The 13,703-nt window shown below is 43.5% G+C and overlaps 2 protein-coding genes across 4 annotated transcripts in view; both read left to right on the plus strand.

Moving 5' to 3' along the window:
- LOC120540110 (transmembrane protease serine 5-like) overlaps positions 1-8,348 on the plus strand; it is a 36,728-nt gene extending 28,380 nt beyond the window's left edge. For 2 of the 3 annotated variants that reach the window (XM_039770600.1, XM_039770601.1), the window contains exons 10-13: positions 1,331-1,509; positions 3,520-3,615; positions 3,756-3,901; positions 7,908-8,154. In XM_039770600.1, coding sequence (XP_039626534.1) covers positions 1,331-1,509; positions 3,520-3,615; positions 3,756-3,901; positions 7,908-8,105 — 619 coding nt within the window. In that variant the 3' untranslated portion in view covers positions 8,106-8,154. Of the gene's footprint in view, positions 1-1,330; positions 1,510-3,519; positions 3,616-3,755; positions 3,902-7,907; positions 8,155-8,301 lie in introns of those variants that run through there. The other variant, XM_039770602.1, reaches the window with a different exon arrangement.
- Positions 8,349-11,235: 2,887 nt separating this feature from the next.
- Positions 11,236-13,703, plus strand: part of ethe1 (ETHE1 persulfide dioxygenase) — a 31,710-nt gene continuing 29,242 nt past the window's right edge. Inside the window, exon 1 of the mRNA XM_039770603.1 lies at positions 11,236-11,494. Within this exon, the coding sequence (XP_039626537.1) occupies positions 11,339-11,494 (156 nt within the window). The 5' untranslated portion in view covers positions 11,236-11,338. The remainder of the gene's footprint in view (positions 11,495-13,703) is intronic.

The raw sequence follows: 13,703 nt of genomic DNA on the forward strand, positions 1-13,703 counted from the left end.
GCATTTAAGCTCTCTTTTTTGAAATTAAGTTTCAAAACCGTGATATCAGATTTTAAAAGCTTGATATCAAATTTCAAAAGCGTGATATTAAATTTTAAAAACTCGATATCAAATTTAAAAGCAATGATATCAGCATTGTAACTGTTGATATCATGTAAAACAGATTAAATGTTAAAACGGCCTGCCATAGGCCACAGCTGTCGCTCGTGTGCAGGATGGAGGCTTAATGGGGCGGTTGGCTGTCTGCCCACTACGCCGCCACAGCTACTGCCCCTGACTGGACGCAGGCTGGATGAAGAGGTGGAGGACATTTCAGTACACGGCTGCCCCTGAATCGTTTTCGGTGGGCAGCTGGTGATGCTGCAAGCGGTGACCCGGTTGTGGCTGAACGGAGGCCATTGAGGGTGAATGGGGCGGCGGGGGGGCAGCATTGTAGTGTGCATCGGGTGGCTGCCTGTTGAATGGGGGCGGTGGTGGGCGATTCGTGTTCGTTTTCGGTGGGCGGACGCTGCAGGCTGCATACTGTAGTGGAGGTGACTGTGTGGTGGGTGGGTGGTGAAGTGCCCCTCGCTACTCCCATTCATCCTCAATAACAAGCCTGCTTGTGCTGTTACGTACATAGCAGTAAGTTGTCTCTCATCAGTACACCAGACGTGCTGTGATCGCGTGGACAGTGCTGTGCAGAAGAGCTCATCTTAACCTTTTGTCTTCACCCTTCAAGAAAGTCTCTGAAACACAAATCTGATGCAAGTGCTGGTGAGACAGGAAAGAAGAGAAAAACCATTACCATGGAAAATAAAGTCGAAATAATAAAACGTTCAGAGAGACGTGAAACTCCATCATTCATTGGCAGAGCACTTGGTTGCAGTCGGTCAAGAATAGCATTTATTAAAATAATTTACATACAAATTCAACTTAAGAACAAACCTACAGTCCCAATCTCGTACGTAACCCGGGGACTGCCTGTATATATTTTTTTACCAAATTTAGTTTTCTAATTTCTATATTGGTCCTAAAACACAGAATCTCGGCAATAACAAATCACTTAATTAGTCTGAGAGTCCAATTAAAAACAGAAGCTGATTGGAACAAAAGCCTGCAGCCTTAGGGGGTCCTCAGGACGGAGTTTGAGACCCCCAACTCTGATCAAGCCTTTCATCTCTATCTAGATATGTGTCATGCAGTGCCTTTCAAATCTATCCAAGCGATTATTTATCTACACTGTGGCTTTTCATTTTCTCTCCTCACATTCCTATTTCATTGGCCGTTTACAATTTTGACACCCCCCCTAAATTCCTCGCTCCTGCTGATTGCACACCCTTTCTTACAGATATGATATGCTGAAACCAGGGGACTGGGCAATAATTGTGGGCTCTCTGAACTGGGGAGGCTCTCCCACTGGGGGGCGATATAACGTCCAGAAAATCTTCTACCATCAGCAGTTCTCCAGGATCAACATCGACTACGACATTGCCATGCTGAGGACTACCACTGCCATCAGCTTTACTGGTAAGACAAACTGGGATGTCTAATGTCTTCTCTCGCCTTTAGATTGATTTCTATTGATTTTTATTTTTTGTCTTTGTCAGATTTTCTATGCACACTCTGTACGTTTTGTCATTCTGTCATTTTTTTTTGTCCCTATTGTTTCTTCACACTGTGACATGAGACCTGAGCTCCAGTACTTGTGACTCACCTTAAACTGGCAGATCACTGGTCTCTCTGTGCTGTAGCCGATTCAAAAAGTATTCAAACTGCTTCACGTTCTGCACACTTTATTGTGTTATATTTAATTTTTTCTTTCATCAATCTACAGTATACTCAATAAATCCTAATATTAAAAAGGAAATATGATTTTAGGAAGGTTTGCAAATTCATTGAAAATCACAAACTGAAATCTCTCATTCCTCAAAGTATTCAGGCGCTCCACGTTGTGCTCAGGTGCCTCCAGTTTGCTTTAATTCTCATTGAGATGTGTCCAGAACTTGATTGAAGTCCCCTTATAGAAGGTCCCACAAGCCACACCACATGGCAGGACAAAACACCAAGCCATCAAGTCCAAGCAACTCTCCGGATCAAACTGTGGTGAGGCACAGACCAGGGTAAGGGGACAAAGCCATTTGTAAAGGTTTGAGTGTTCCTAGGAGCTCAGTTCACTACAAGAATTGTGAAATGGAGGACACTTGGAACCAGAAGAGTCAGGCCAAACTGAGTAAGTGGGCATGAAGGGCCTTAAGTCAGGGAGGTGGTCATTCTAACAGGGCTCCAGAAGTCCTCTTCTGAGATGGAAGAACCTGTCAGAAGGACAACCATCTCTGCAGCTCTCCATCAATGAGGCGTTTATGGTAGAGCAGGTAGAAGAAAGTTACTCTATGTCTGGCACAGACCAGGCACTGTTCATCACCTACTTGAGAACACCTCTATGGTGATGCACGGTGGGTCCAGCATCATGCTGTGGGGCTGCTCCTCAGCAGCCGGGAAAGAGAAATTGCTCAGAATTGAGGGAAGGATGAATGCAACCAAATAAGGAGAAGTCCTTGTAGAAAACCTGCTCAATAGTGAACAACAACTCAAGACTGGGGCGATGGTTCAATGACGCAAAGCATACAGCCAAGACAATACTGGAGTGGCTTCAGGACAAGTCTCAGAGTGTCCTTGAATGGCCCAGACTTGAACCTCATAGAGCATGTGCAGATAGGCCTGAAGATGGAAGTTTAGATGCTCCCCATTCAATCTAATGGAGCAGAAGGAATGGGATCAACTGGGAAATCCAGGTGTGCAGAGCTTGGTAAGACTTACCCAAGAAGACTCAAAGCTGGAAATGCTGCCAAAGGGGCTGTTTATGATGTACTGAATTAAGGGTCTGAATGCATCTATGAAGGAGGGACTTCAGGTTTTGATATTTTTAATAAATCTGCAAACCCTTCTGGAAACATGCTTTCACTGTGCCTTTTCAACTGGAGATTGATGGCCAAAAATGGTAAACTTACCCATTTAAAATGAAATCTGCAACACTATGAAGTGTGCACAAAGTGAAGGGGATTGAATACTCTCTGAATCCAAAGGTGGTAATGCATTCCATTACTCCTGAACCATCAATAATATTTTCCTTCCAGAATAAAAGATGTCATTAGAATTTTGTGAAGACCCTCCTCCTCCAGAATAATTTCATTATGACAAATTAGAGACCTGCGTGCAGATAAAGAGAAAGAATGACTGAGCAAAGCAAACAGGTCTGTCTGAACTCCACCGTGTATGAGAATGTATTAAGGGCCTTATTGGTCTGGCAGCACTGCATACACAAAGACTACAAAATACTTCAATCTTTTAGATAAATTATGAAGTGTAATGTTCAATACCAGACACCAGGAGGCTCCACAAGTCTTCTTTTTCTGTTGTCCACTGAAGCTTCCCCTGCTCATCTTCCTCAATGTGGTGTGGATGAACTGTGCTGGGCTGGAGCCATCAGTCAAGAGTCAGGCGATGACAACATATAAGGTCCTTCTTCTTCTGTTGTAGATACGGTGCGGCCAGTGTGTCTCCCAAGCTATGCACAGACGTTCTCACCCAATTCGAACTGCTGGATATCCGGATGGGGTTATACGTCAGAGGGAGGTATGGACAATCAAAATGTAACCATCAAGCAGTCTTTCCTTACTGTATCGAGCGTCTTTCCTGACCACTAGATGTGTCGACCCAGTGCACACATTTTAAATCGTGCTTGGCCTGTAATGACACCTGGTATCTTATTGCAGGACCTCAAGTCTCCCGTGTGCTCCGAGATGGCCAGGTACAGCTTATCGACAGCAGCGTATGCAATGACATTGAGATCTACCCCAACGAGATAACGCCTCGCATGCTGTGTGCCGGTTACTTGGATGGCAGGGTGGACTCGTGCCAAGTAAGGATGGTTGTGTTACTTTTGGGTACTTGCCCCTAAGAGCTGAACTCTGAAATTACTGAGCATATGTAGTGTTTGGAAGACAGCAAATGAGATTGTAACATATAAAGAAAAAAAATATCCTGTTAATATCCACTTCTTCTTATTATTATTATTTATTATGGGTGTTGGGCTTCTTTGACATGGTGTCTCATCACCAACCCGTTTGTGGTTTTCACCGACAGGATATCGAGGATGTGAGGTGAGGGCATCTATGTGGGGAGGCCAGGGCTAGCACTGCTGCTTTATGCAGATAATGTTGCCCTCTTTGCCTCATCGGACTCTGATCTCCATCACATACTTGAGTGAGTCATGGCCGAGTGTGAAGAGGCTGGGATGAGGATTAGCACCTCCAAGTCTGAGGTTATGGCCTTCTCTTGGAAAAGAGCGGCTTGGTCTCTCCAGGGGTTGAGTACAGTTGCTCTTAGTGAAGCAGTTCAAGTATCTCAAGGTATTTTTCATCAGTGATGGAAAAAAGGAGAACATGAAATTGACAAGCAGATTGGAGCAGTGGCTGCGGTTCTTCAGATGCTGCACCAGTCCATGGTGGTAAAGTGAGTGCGGAGTCTAAAGTCATAATTCAGTTTACCAAACAAGCAACATTCCTGTTCTCATGACTGGTCATGAGCTGTGGATACTGACAGAAAGAAGAAGAAGATCTCAAGTAAAAGAGAAAGAAATTAAGTTTTGTCGTAGGGTGGTTGGGTTCACACTCTGTGATGGGGAAAGAAGCTCAAGTTCAAGTTCTGGAGAGCCTCAGAGTAGAGTTGCTGCTCCTCTGGAACAAGAACATCCCACTGGGGTGCTTTGGGAATGACCCTCAGGCAGCTGCCCCCTAGAGCTGCTCAAGGCACGTCCCACTGGGTTGAGACCCTGCTGCTAACTCAGGACATGCTGGAGGGATTCTATCTTTTAGTTGGCGTGGGAATGCCAGGGAATTCCTGAGGGAGACTTGGAATCTGCAGCTGCGGTCAGGGAAGTCTGGGCTGACCTGCTGTCATCATGACCCTCACCAGGGGCCTCAAGTATAAACGGTGTGTACGCACAAAAATGCTGTGTACTCCCATTTCCGCGCTCAAATCACGATGTATAAAACCTAAACTTGGCGTAAAGCCACGCACATTTTCATGCCAGCTAAAACCCTGGCATACGCAAGTTCTCTGCTCGGTTTTGCAAACTGGTGGCACCCAGCGTCAAAGCACTGCTACTGTTCCTGTGTGGTTTATCTTTCTTTTTCAGATCCACATCCCTGATGCAGCTTTATAAATACACTGAAATTAACCACATATTGTTTACTAGTTTAATGTATCTGATTGTAATCAACCAGTAAAAATATAATAGTCCACGGAATGATCAAACTATTCCAAATACCATAGCTACTTTAGCGTTGTTACTCTCACTGCACCTTCTTCTTCTTCTTCTTTTAGCTGAGCTGCTCCTGTTAGGAGTCACCACAGCGGATCATCTTTTTCAATATCACTCTCACTGCACCACTTGGAGCATTTATACCACTGTATCTGAGTGTGAATCACAGATCTACAGCAGCTGATCGGAAAGAGAATTATCAGATACAGCACACACTGCCTCAGCCATGCTTTCTATTTGAACTGCCCTCATACGGCAAACGTTTCAGAGCCTTTCCTGTACAGACCTCGCGGTTCACAAACAGTTTCATCCCAAGAACTCTAAACGCACTCAATCAGTCCATCTAGTGCTCCTTATAGAATTGTTAGGACTTATAAGTACAATCACCTCACTGTAAGCTTGAGATACAGTTATAATATTACACAACCTGAGCCACTTTATAAAGCACGTATTTACATATGATGACGATATCATTTTTAAGATGAAAAGCAGCAAACTATGTTTATTACATTATACAGATAAAACTTTAACTTCATTTAAATAATCTATATTGTTAATAATTAAACATGTGAGGACACAGTGCTGCAGTGCTAGCTAGTTCAGTGATTGTTCCTGCCTCGCACTGTATTCTTGCTGAGGCTGACGCGACACTGGAAGGACAGATGGATAGAATAATTAAACACGTACTACGAAGATATTTCAATGTTCCTTAAAAGTTTTGAAGAATCGGCTTTCTAAGCTTACAGATGGCTTAATATCCATTACAGAGCTGATTGTGTGGCAATTGGGTATTTGGAGAAAGAAAAGGAAGGACAGGAATTGGAGGTTAGTACGTTTGAAAGAGACAGGACTGCTACAATAATTTCATCGAAGGTCGCGCACGGTGCAGCAAGTATCTTGCGTGAGGCAGGAATAATCACTCTGCCACTGTGTTCCCATGTTTAATAACATGCTTTAACTCCTATCATCATGAAAATGATATCACGTATACATCTCAGTATTTTAATTACTCAGAGAGCTGTAATATCACGAATGTAATGGATTCTGTGTCCTGTTGGAAGAAGAGAAAGTAGTGATTCACATACACAGAGCACATAGAAGATCAAATAGAAAACAAAGCATTTAATGTGCTACTTTAGTTACAATGGGATTTGAGAAACTAGTAAATTAAACGATTTTAAGATGAAGTGTAGGATGTTCTACTTTAATGACAAAATAAACTATGTGATTAAAGTGGAAATTTCGAGATTAAAGTTGACAATTTGTGCTTTATTCCCCACTGTGTGCCTTATTTTTTTCTCCGTACCCTAATAAGCTTTCATATGACACTCAGACAGTGGGCTACGACTCGGCTTTTCACGGCGACTTTGATATCTGACAACTTCTTTTTTATTTCGGGCACTGTGCGACTTTGTGAACTTGAGCTTTCGAGTTTCTCCGACATGCTATGTCACTCAATCAACTTCCTTCTGTTGTTTATCCCACTATTTAAACCAACAAATAGTACATTTTTCTTTTTCTTCACTTGGTATTCGCTGAAATTATTCTATATCCCCCCATGCTTTTGCCATTGCCTTTTCACAGAACGCTAAGCTTAAGGGCTATTTATATTGATTTGCATATTCAAAGAGGCGTAATTCTGGAAGGAGCTGAGGAGTGGCGGCAAGCGCGTGTATGTGTGTTACTTTTCACGCTGTTGGGGATTTATGGAGCAGGAAGAACGTAGAAGTTGGCGAACGCACAGATTTATACATCTGGATTTTTTTGTGCATACGAACATTTCCGCTTTTGTCCTGATGCCATGTTATAGTGTGGCCCCAGGAGAAGAGGTTTAGGAAGATGAGATCTGGCTGATTCAGATAATTGACTAATTTGTTAAAAATGCCTCATAGGTAAATTAATGGACAGAATTATTAAGGATAAGAAGGACAGATCAATTATTAACTTACTTAACAGATTTATTGAACGATTAAAGAAAAAAAAACCTCGGCTGCTTCCTAACAGTAATGGTATAGATGTTTTTCGTGATACATCTTAATACAGAAACAGAGTTACGACATGTTGTACGTTGGTCAGACATGTGAGTAAGAGCTTCACGGTACTCAGTACATGGCTCAATGTCACTGCCATCTATCTGTCTGCGTATTATATAGTGCCTTTCATCTCTATCTTGTAATTTTCTATCTATAAAAATGAATTAAAATAAGGTTATGTTTATCCTGGTGTTGGAGAGTGGTGACATTGTGCATGTTGCGTATACAGCATACATGATATTGTTACTTCTGTTATTCCTATAAATAAGATCAGGTGTGTCTGCCAGGGGAGATCTGAACTTCACTGTTGGTCGGGTGCATCCTGTCATGGCAGCAACGCTGCACAGAGGTTAATACTACGGACTCCTGTCATTAGAACCCAATCGAATCGAGCACCTATGAGAGGAGACAGAAGGAGCTCATCACACTAAAGATCCTTAATGACAATTAAAAACATTGATGACAACACGGGGCAACGGATGAGACCAACAAACAAACACATTTATTTACATCTGAGACTTACAGGAAGTACTCGGCTCGCTCTTATGCCTGCTTTTTTATTTTTTTAGGGTGACAGTGGGGGACCTTTGGTCTGTCAATCAAAAGGCACCTGGTGGCTTGTGGGGATCGTAAGCTGGGGTGATGGCTGTGGCCGTCAAAACCGACCTGGGGTCTACACCAATGTCAGTGACCTGCTGGACTGGGTTTACCACAAGTTACAGGTGAGTTTGAATATCAGATGTCTAAAGCAGGTCTGCTTTTATTAAAAATAAAAAGTGACAACCAAATGGAGAGCAAGTTCTGGACACTCATTCAGTGTGTGCCTGGCAGTAGTTGAGGTGATCTGCCCTTGGAATTTAAAAAGAGAATAAAAAAAATAGCAAAAGGAGCTGATGCTTCGTGATAGGAAATAAAAATAGGAATAAACTGACTTGAGTTCAAATGTCTGTTTATCTTCTGCAGGCTGACAAAGATGCTCCCTGATGCTGCCAGAGACCCAGAACACTCAGAAACTTCTTTTTTGTATCTTACAGATTGTATGTTCTTTACATATTTTATAATAATAAAGAGTAAGGTAATTAATAATTAAGATGCATTTAAGTGAGACTATAATCACACTGGGTTGGAGCCTTAGAAAATCGAAAATTGGAGCAGGACATCACGGCAGACGTGAAGATCAACCACATGAGAGGACATCCTCGTTGTATCATCAAGAGGGGACGAGTCCAGCAGCAAACATACAAAAAAATAAACTTAAAACAGACGATCAGCAGCACCCTTAGAGGATTCAATTTGGGCTCCAAATCTGCTTGGAAAGTGTGTGGCAACTCCTGTTTCGTTTCAGGCGCCTCACAAAATGTGTTTGAGAATCAGCCTGTGTGGGTGGATGATGGAGAAAAAGGAAGTGTTACTCAAAAATCAAAGTATTAAGGCACATGGAGAGGAAGCACAAGCTGAATGTGAGCGAGAGGCAGACCTTTGGTTCATAAACACAAAAACAAAAGACTTGCATGACAACTGTCTTGGCTTGAAAAATGGATGCATTTGGAAGTGTTTGTATTCTTTTCCACCGTACCCCACACCCTCCATTGTAAATCACCAGTGTAAGCAGTGCGTTTAACTTCACAGCACAATGGCAAATGCGCACTATTAGAACAATCAAGACGAGAGCAGGCCATTCAGCCCAACCAAGTTCGCCAGTCCTATCTAATTCATTTTTTCCAAACAGCATCAAGTCGAGTTTTGAAGGACATCAAAGACCTCCTGTCCACAACACTATTTGGTAGCTTATTCCAAGTGTCTGTGGTTCTCTGTGTGAGGAAAAACATCCTGTTTGTGCAAAATTTACCCTTAAAACGTTCCCCTGTTGAACTCATTTTAAAGTCCCAGTTTGATTGACTGGACTAATTCCCTTCATACTTTTAAACACTTCACTCAGGTCTCCTCTCACACTGTAAAGGTTCAGCTCTTTTAATCGTTCCTCCTAACTCATCCCCTGTAGCCCTGAATCAGCCTAGTCGCTCTTCTCTGGACCTTCTCTAGTGCTGCTATGTCTTTATGGAGACCCAAACTGCACACAGGACTCCAGATGAGGCCTCACCAGTGTGTTATAAAGCCTGAGCAGACCCTCCTGTGACTTGTACTCCACACATCAAGGCGCTATATAACCTGACATTCTGTTAGCCTTCTGAACACTGCCTGGCAGTTGAGAGTGTAGAGTCCACTACGACTCTGAAATCCTTCTCATGGGGTGAACGTTTGATTTTCAGACCTCCCCTTGTGTCATCAAACCTCCCATTTTTTCCCTACACGTAATTCTTTACAGTCACTGACATTAAATTTCAACGTCCACAAATCTGCCCATGCGTGTCTGCTGTCCAAGTCCCTCTGTGATGATTTAACAGATTCTCAATTATCTGCCAGTGGACCTATCTTGGTATCAACTGCAAATCAGCTTGTTCTTTATATTCCTATCTAAATCATTTATATATATATATTAAAAACAGCAGCAGCCCCAGCACTCTTAACGTCCCCCAATTCTGATGAGGTTCCTCTCACCATCACCCTCTGCTTCCTGTGTCTGAGCCAATTCTGCATCCATCTACACCCCAAACCCTGAACTCCCACTTCTTTTAATTTGATGCCCGCCCTCTCACGTGGCACCTTATCAAATGTGTTCTGAAAGTCAAGATAAATGATATCATAAGCTCCACTTTGATCGTATGCTTTTGTTGCTTCCCCATTGAACTCCAGCATGTTGGTAAAACACGACCTCCCTCTTCTGAACCCATGCTGACAATTCAGTAAAACTCCTGTACTTGCCATGTGTTTCTTAATCTTTTCCTTAATAATTCCTTCCATTAAGTTACCTGTGATGCATGTTAAGCTAATTGGCATATAGTTTCTTGGATGTGCCTAGTCACCCTTTTTATATAATGGGATAAGATTTGCCATTTGCCAGTCCTTCAGAATTTTCCCAATGCGCAGTCAAGTTCAGAGCATCTGCTATTTCACTGTCTGTATTTTTAAATTCCCCTTCACTACTCCTGATGCACTTCACCTTCTCCTTGACTATTCTTTTACTGCTGAAAATATATTAAAATTCAGTATTGATTATAAATAAATACTGAAATATATACCATATGAATATATGCCATGTTTGTGAAGAGACAGGTTTGACTTGAAAGAGACCAAACGTATCCTTTAACAGGGTTTACCCACATTATGTAAGAGTTTTAAGAATCTTGATAAAGAAGGCTCATTAAATGCACCAATGGATCAAATCTCCAAACTCAAATCATTATCAGCTTGTGGTGTATCTTGAGACAATGCTTGTCATAAAGATAACACCACAAATGAATAGCAAATAGAGCTGCATGGAATATGTGCTCGGAGTAATAAATAGCATGTATGGAATCAGTACATCCCAAAAGACGTGCAAGCTGCGTAAATTTCAACTCTAAACCGGCCAGGTGGGAGTTATGGTGGGGGTGCCCTGTGATGGACGGGCATCCCGTCCAGGGCAGGTTTCTTCATTGCTGCCAGAATCCCTGTGACGCGGAACTGGGCAAAATAATTATAACATGGATAAACTGAAATATGAACGACCGAATAAGGTGATCTACTCTTGTAACTTCAACTTACACCTTCCCGGAATTCACGTGCATTTAACATTTTAATGAGCGTCTGGACTGGCGGGCATCCAAGAATCTTTAAAGCTTCCTAGTCGTTAAACCGTCCAGTCCAACAGGTGCGAACTGTAAATTAAAATAAACACAGAGATGCTTACAAATCTGCCCCGTCATCCTGATTGCACGCCTCACGAAGCACGTAGCTCTTTTGTTGTGAAAATGCTTTTCGTTTCCGCGTGTCGGCCTACAAGAATACAACTGGCACTGGCACCTCCCCTCGCCGGCTCTCCACTGCTGCTCGCTTCCGCCCCTTGCAGCGCAGCTCGTGGACTCGAGTGGCGTTGTCGTCTGCCAGTGCAGTCGTCGACATGAGCGCCTCTCTGCTTGCACCACTCAGGACTCTACCCGTCCGTGCCATCGGGGTCGCCGCCAGGTTGGGAGGCAGCGGCGGAGCCCCCGCTTGTACGGGACGTCGGACGTACTGTCAGCGAATGTCGCGGCTCTCCGGTCTCGTCTTCAGGCAGGTATGACGCCGTTCTCGGGGCTTCAGTTGACGAGTTCTGGCAAAGTGACTTTGACGGTTGAGGATCGCTAAGGAAGGACTCGGCTGGGCAGGGGGCTCCGTCGAAATATGTTGTGTTTACGCCGGGAAGTTCTCAGGCTTCAAAGCAGAGCCCGGCCGAAAACACAAAAAAGTGTGAGCATTTTACGGCAGAGCTCGCGTTTGAACAACATTAAAGCTGCTTTGTCGTAGGCGTCTGCAGAGCACGATTACGAAATCTGTAATATAAATAGCGTGTAACGGAATGCGAACAGAATAAATAAAAACTTCCCAGATACAACAGGAGAACTTGGGCATAAAGCAAACGCAACTTTCAGTATTGCGCGCCTGGTGCAGCGTTCTGCTAGTGCCCGCCGAGCGCAGAAATAGCTGCGCAGTCTTGACGTCATCAATGCAGTCTTCTTGTGCAGCGCTGCGCAGCTCTGATGCCTTCAGCCCGTCCTGCTCAGTCGTTTTTCTCACTCCCTTCTGGCAAGCGGTGCAGGACCACTGGCACTCGCACCCGTACATTCAGAGACCGGTCATGAGCAGTAAGTCATACAGCTACTGCAGGGGCGGTTTCATTATGAAATTTAACTATGCCTTTAATCCTGTGAGACGCGTTTTTTAAAATTCCTATGTGTAGTGGTTACATGTTTTTAAAAATCATTGTCTCCTAGCCAGTCAGGACCTTAACGGTCCCTGTGCCACCAATATATGTCCGCACCCCCTGACGGCCCCCACCGAACCCATCAGGGCAATCCCCTGGGTCCTCAACTCCCATACTGCCCTGTAGGCATCTGTACTGACGCTTGCCAGTTGAGATCCTGCCACCCTGTGAACAGTATGCTCTGCCCATCGCAGGCAGTCACCCACAGTCCTGGTATCCAGTCCAACCAGAGTGTTCCTCCGTGGTTGCTGGGACACCAACTCTGGTGTATGTGTTGCTGCCGCAGTGTCTTTCTGTGTCCATGTCCTGGCACAGAAAGGGTACAGCACCACTGCCCTGCTAACTTTTCTTTCCCATGCCTCGTGGCCAGGAAAGGGAGCAAGATCCACCATGGCAGGGTCGCCTATTGTTTCCTCACATTGTTTAGCATTTTCCCTGAATGCAAACTCAAGGTACTGTAATAAGTTCACAGGAAAAATCAACTTTAAAAAATACTAATTTGCATAATGAACACACATGAAGATACAGAGACTTAAAATAAATGGTAAAAAAACAAAACACTTTCAAACTGAGTGCTGTGAAACAATCCTAACAATATCTGACCATTCATATTATCGTTGAGATGTGCAGTTAATAATGGAGGATAGCAATGCAAAAAAGGCAGAAAAAAATTTAAAAACGCAGAGTTTTCCAAGGCCAGCTATAACAGACAAAGGAGGACAGTGTCACAGTCTGGGTGTCATCAGGCCACCTGTCCCCTCCTGGCCATGTTACAGCATAGGTTTGTGTTCTGTAGCCTATGAAGACTTTTCATGATTGGATTCTGGGTCTCCCATTTTCTTTACGAAGAGCAGGAAAACAGCTTGAAAGTAGAGCAGCGGCCCCAAGTATATCCGAGACTAGCAGGGGTTCCCTGTGCTGCCCAAGGAGGAATAAAGTGCAGGTGGGGTAACAAAATCAAATTTCTAAAGGGCACAATATTTGGCCCCAAACTGAAGGTTCAATGAAGGTCCCTAAAATTCTTCCAAGGGGCACCTCCCTGACAAAAGCACAGGTGCAGTTGCTAAGTAAAGCTGCCCAAAGTTCAGAACAAAACACGGCCCGTGGCAGCGGGTCCCAAACTTGTTGTAGCTACAGACCAGGCAGTGCATGTGTGACCAAACAAGTCAAACGCACAATGTCAAATTTAAAAGATAATAATAAAACCATTGTGATTGACCAAAATACTAAATACACTGAGAGCAGTGGGCTTGTTTCTTTGACACGACAGTCATAGTGAGGAGTCCTGTTACTGAATGACACGATCAGTGCGTCGTTCACATCCAGGTCTCTTCTTAATTTTATTTGTGTAGTAGTCATCGGTGACAATTCAGCTTTTATGTAAGAATCGTCATATTTCCAATTAAGAGATGCCTTTCTTTCCTACATTTAATCATTTTTTTTCGCTGGATATCTTTCTTGATGATGGAAGTTCCAGCCCTAAAAAAGCTTCTTGAAGTTTGTTGTTTCTTGGCCATTTTAG

The sequence above is a fragment of the Polypterus senegalus genome, chromosome 12 (assembly GCF_016835505.1).
Source record: "Polypterus senegalus isolate Bchr_013 chromosome 12, ASM1683550v1, whole genome shotgun sequence".
NCBI lineage: Eukaryota > Metazoa > Chordata > Cladistia > Polypteriformes > Polypteridae > Polypterus > Polypterus senegalus.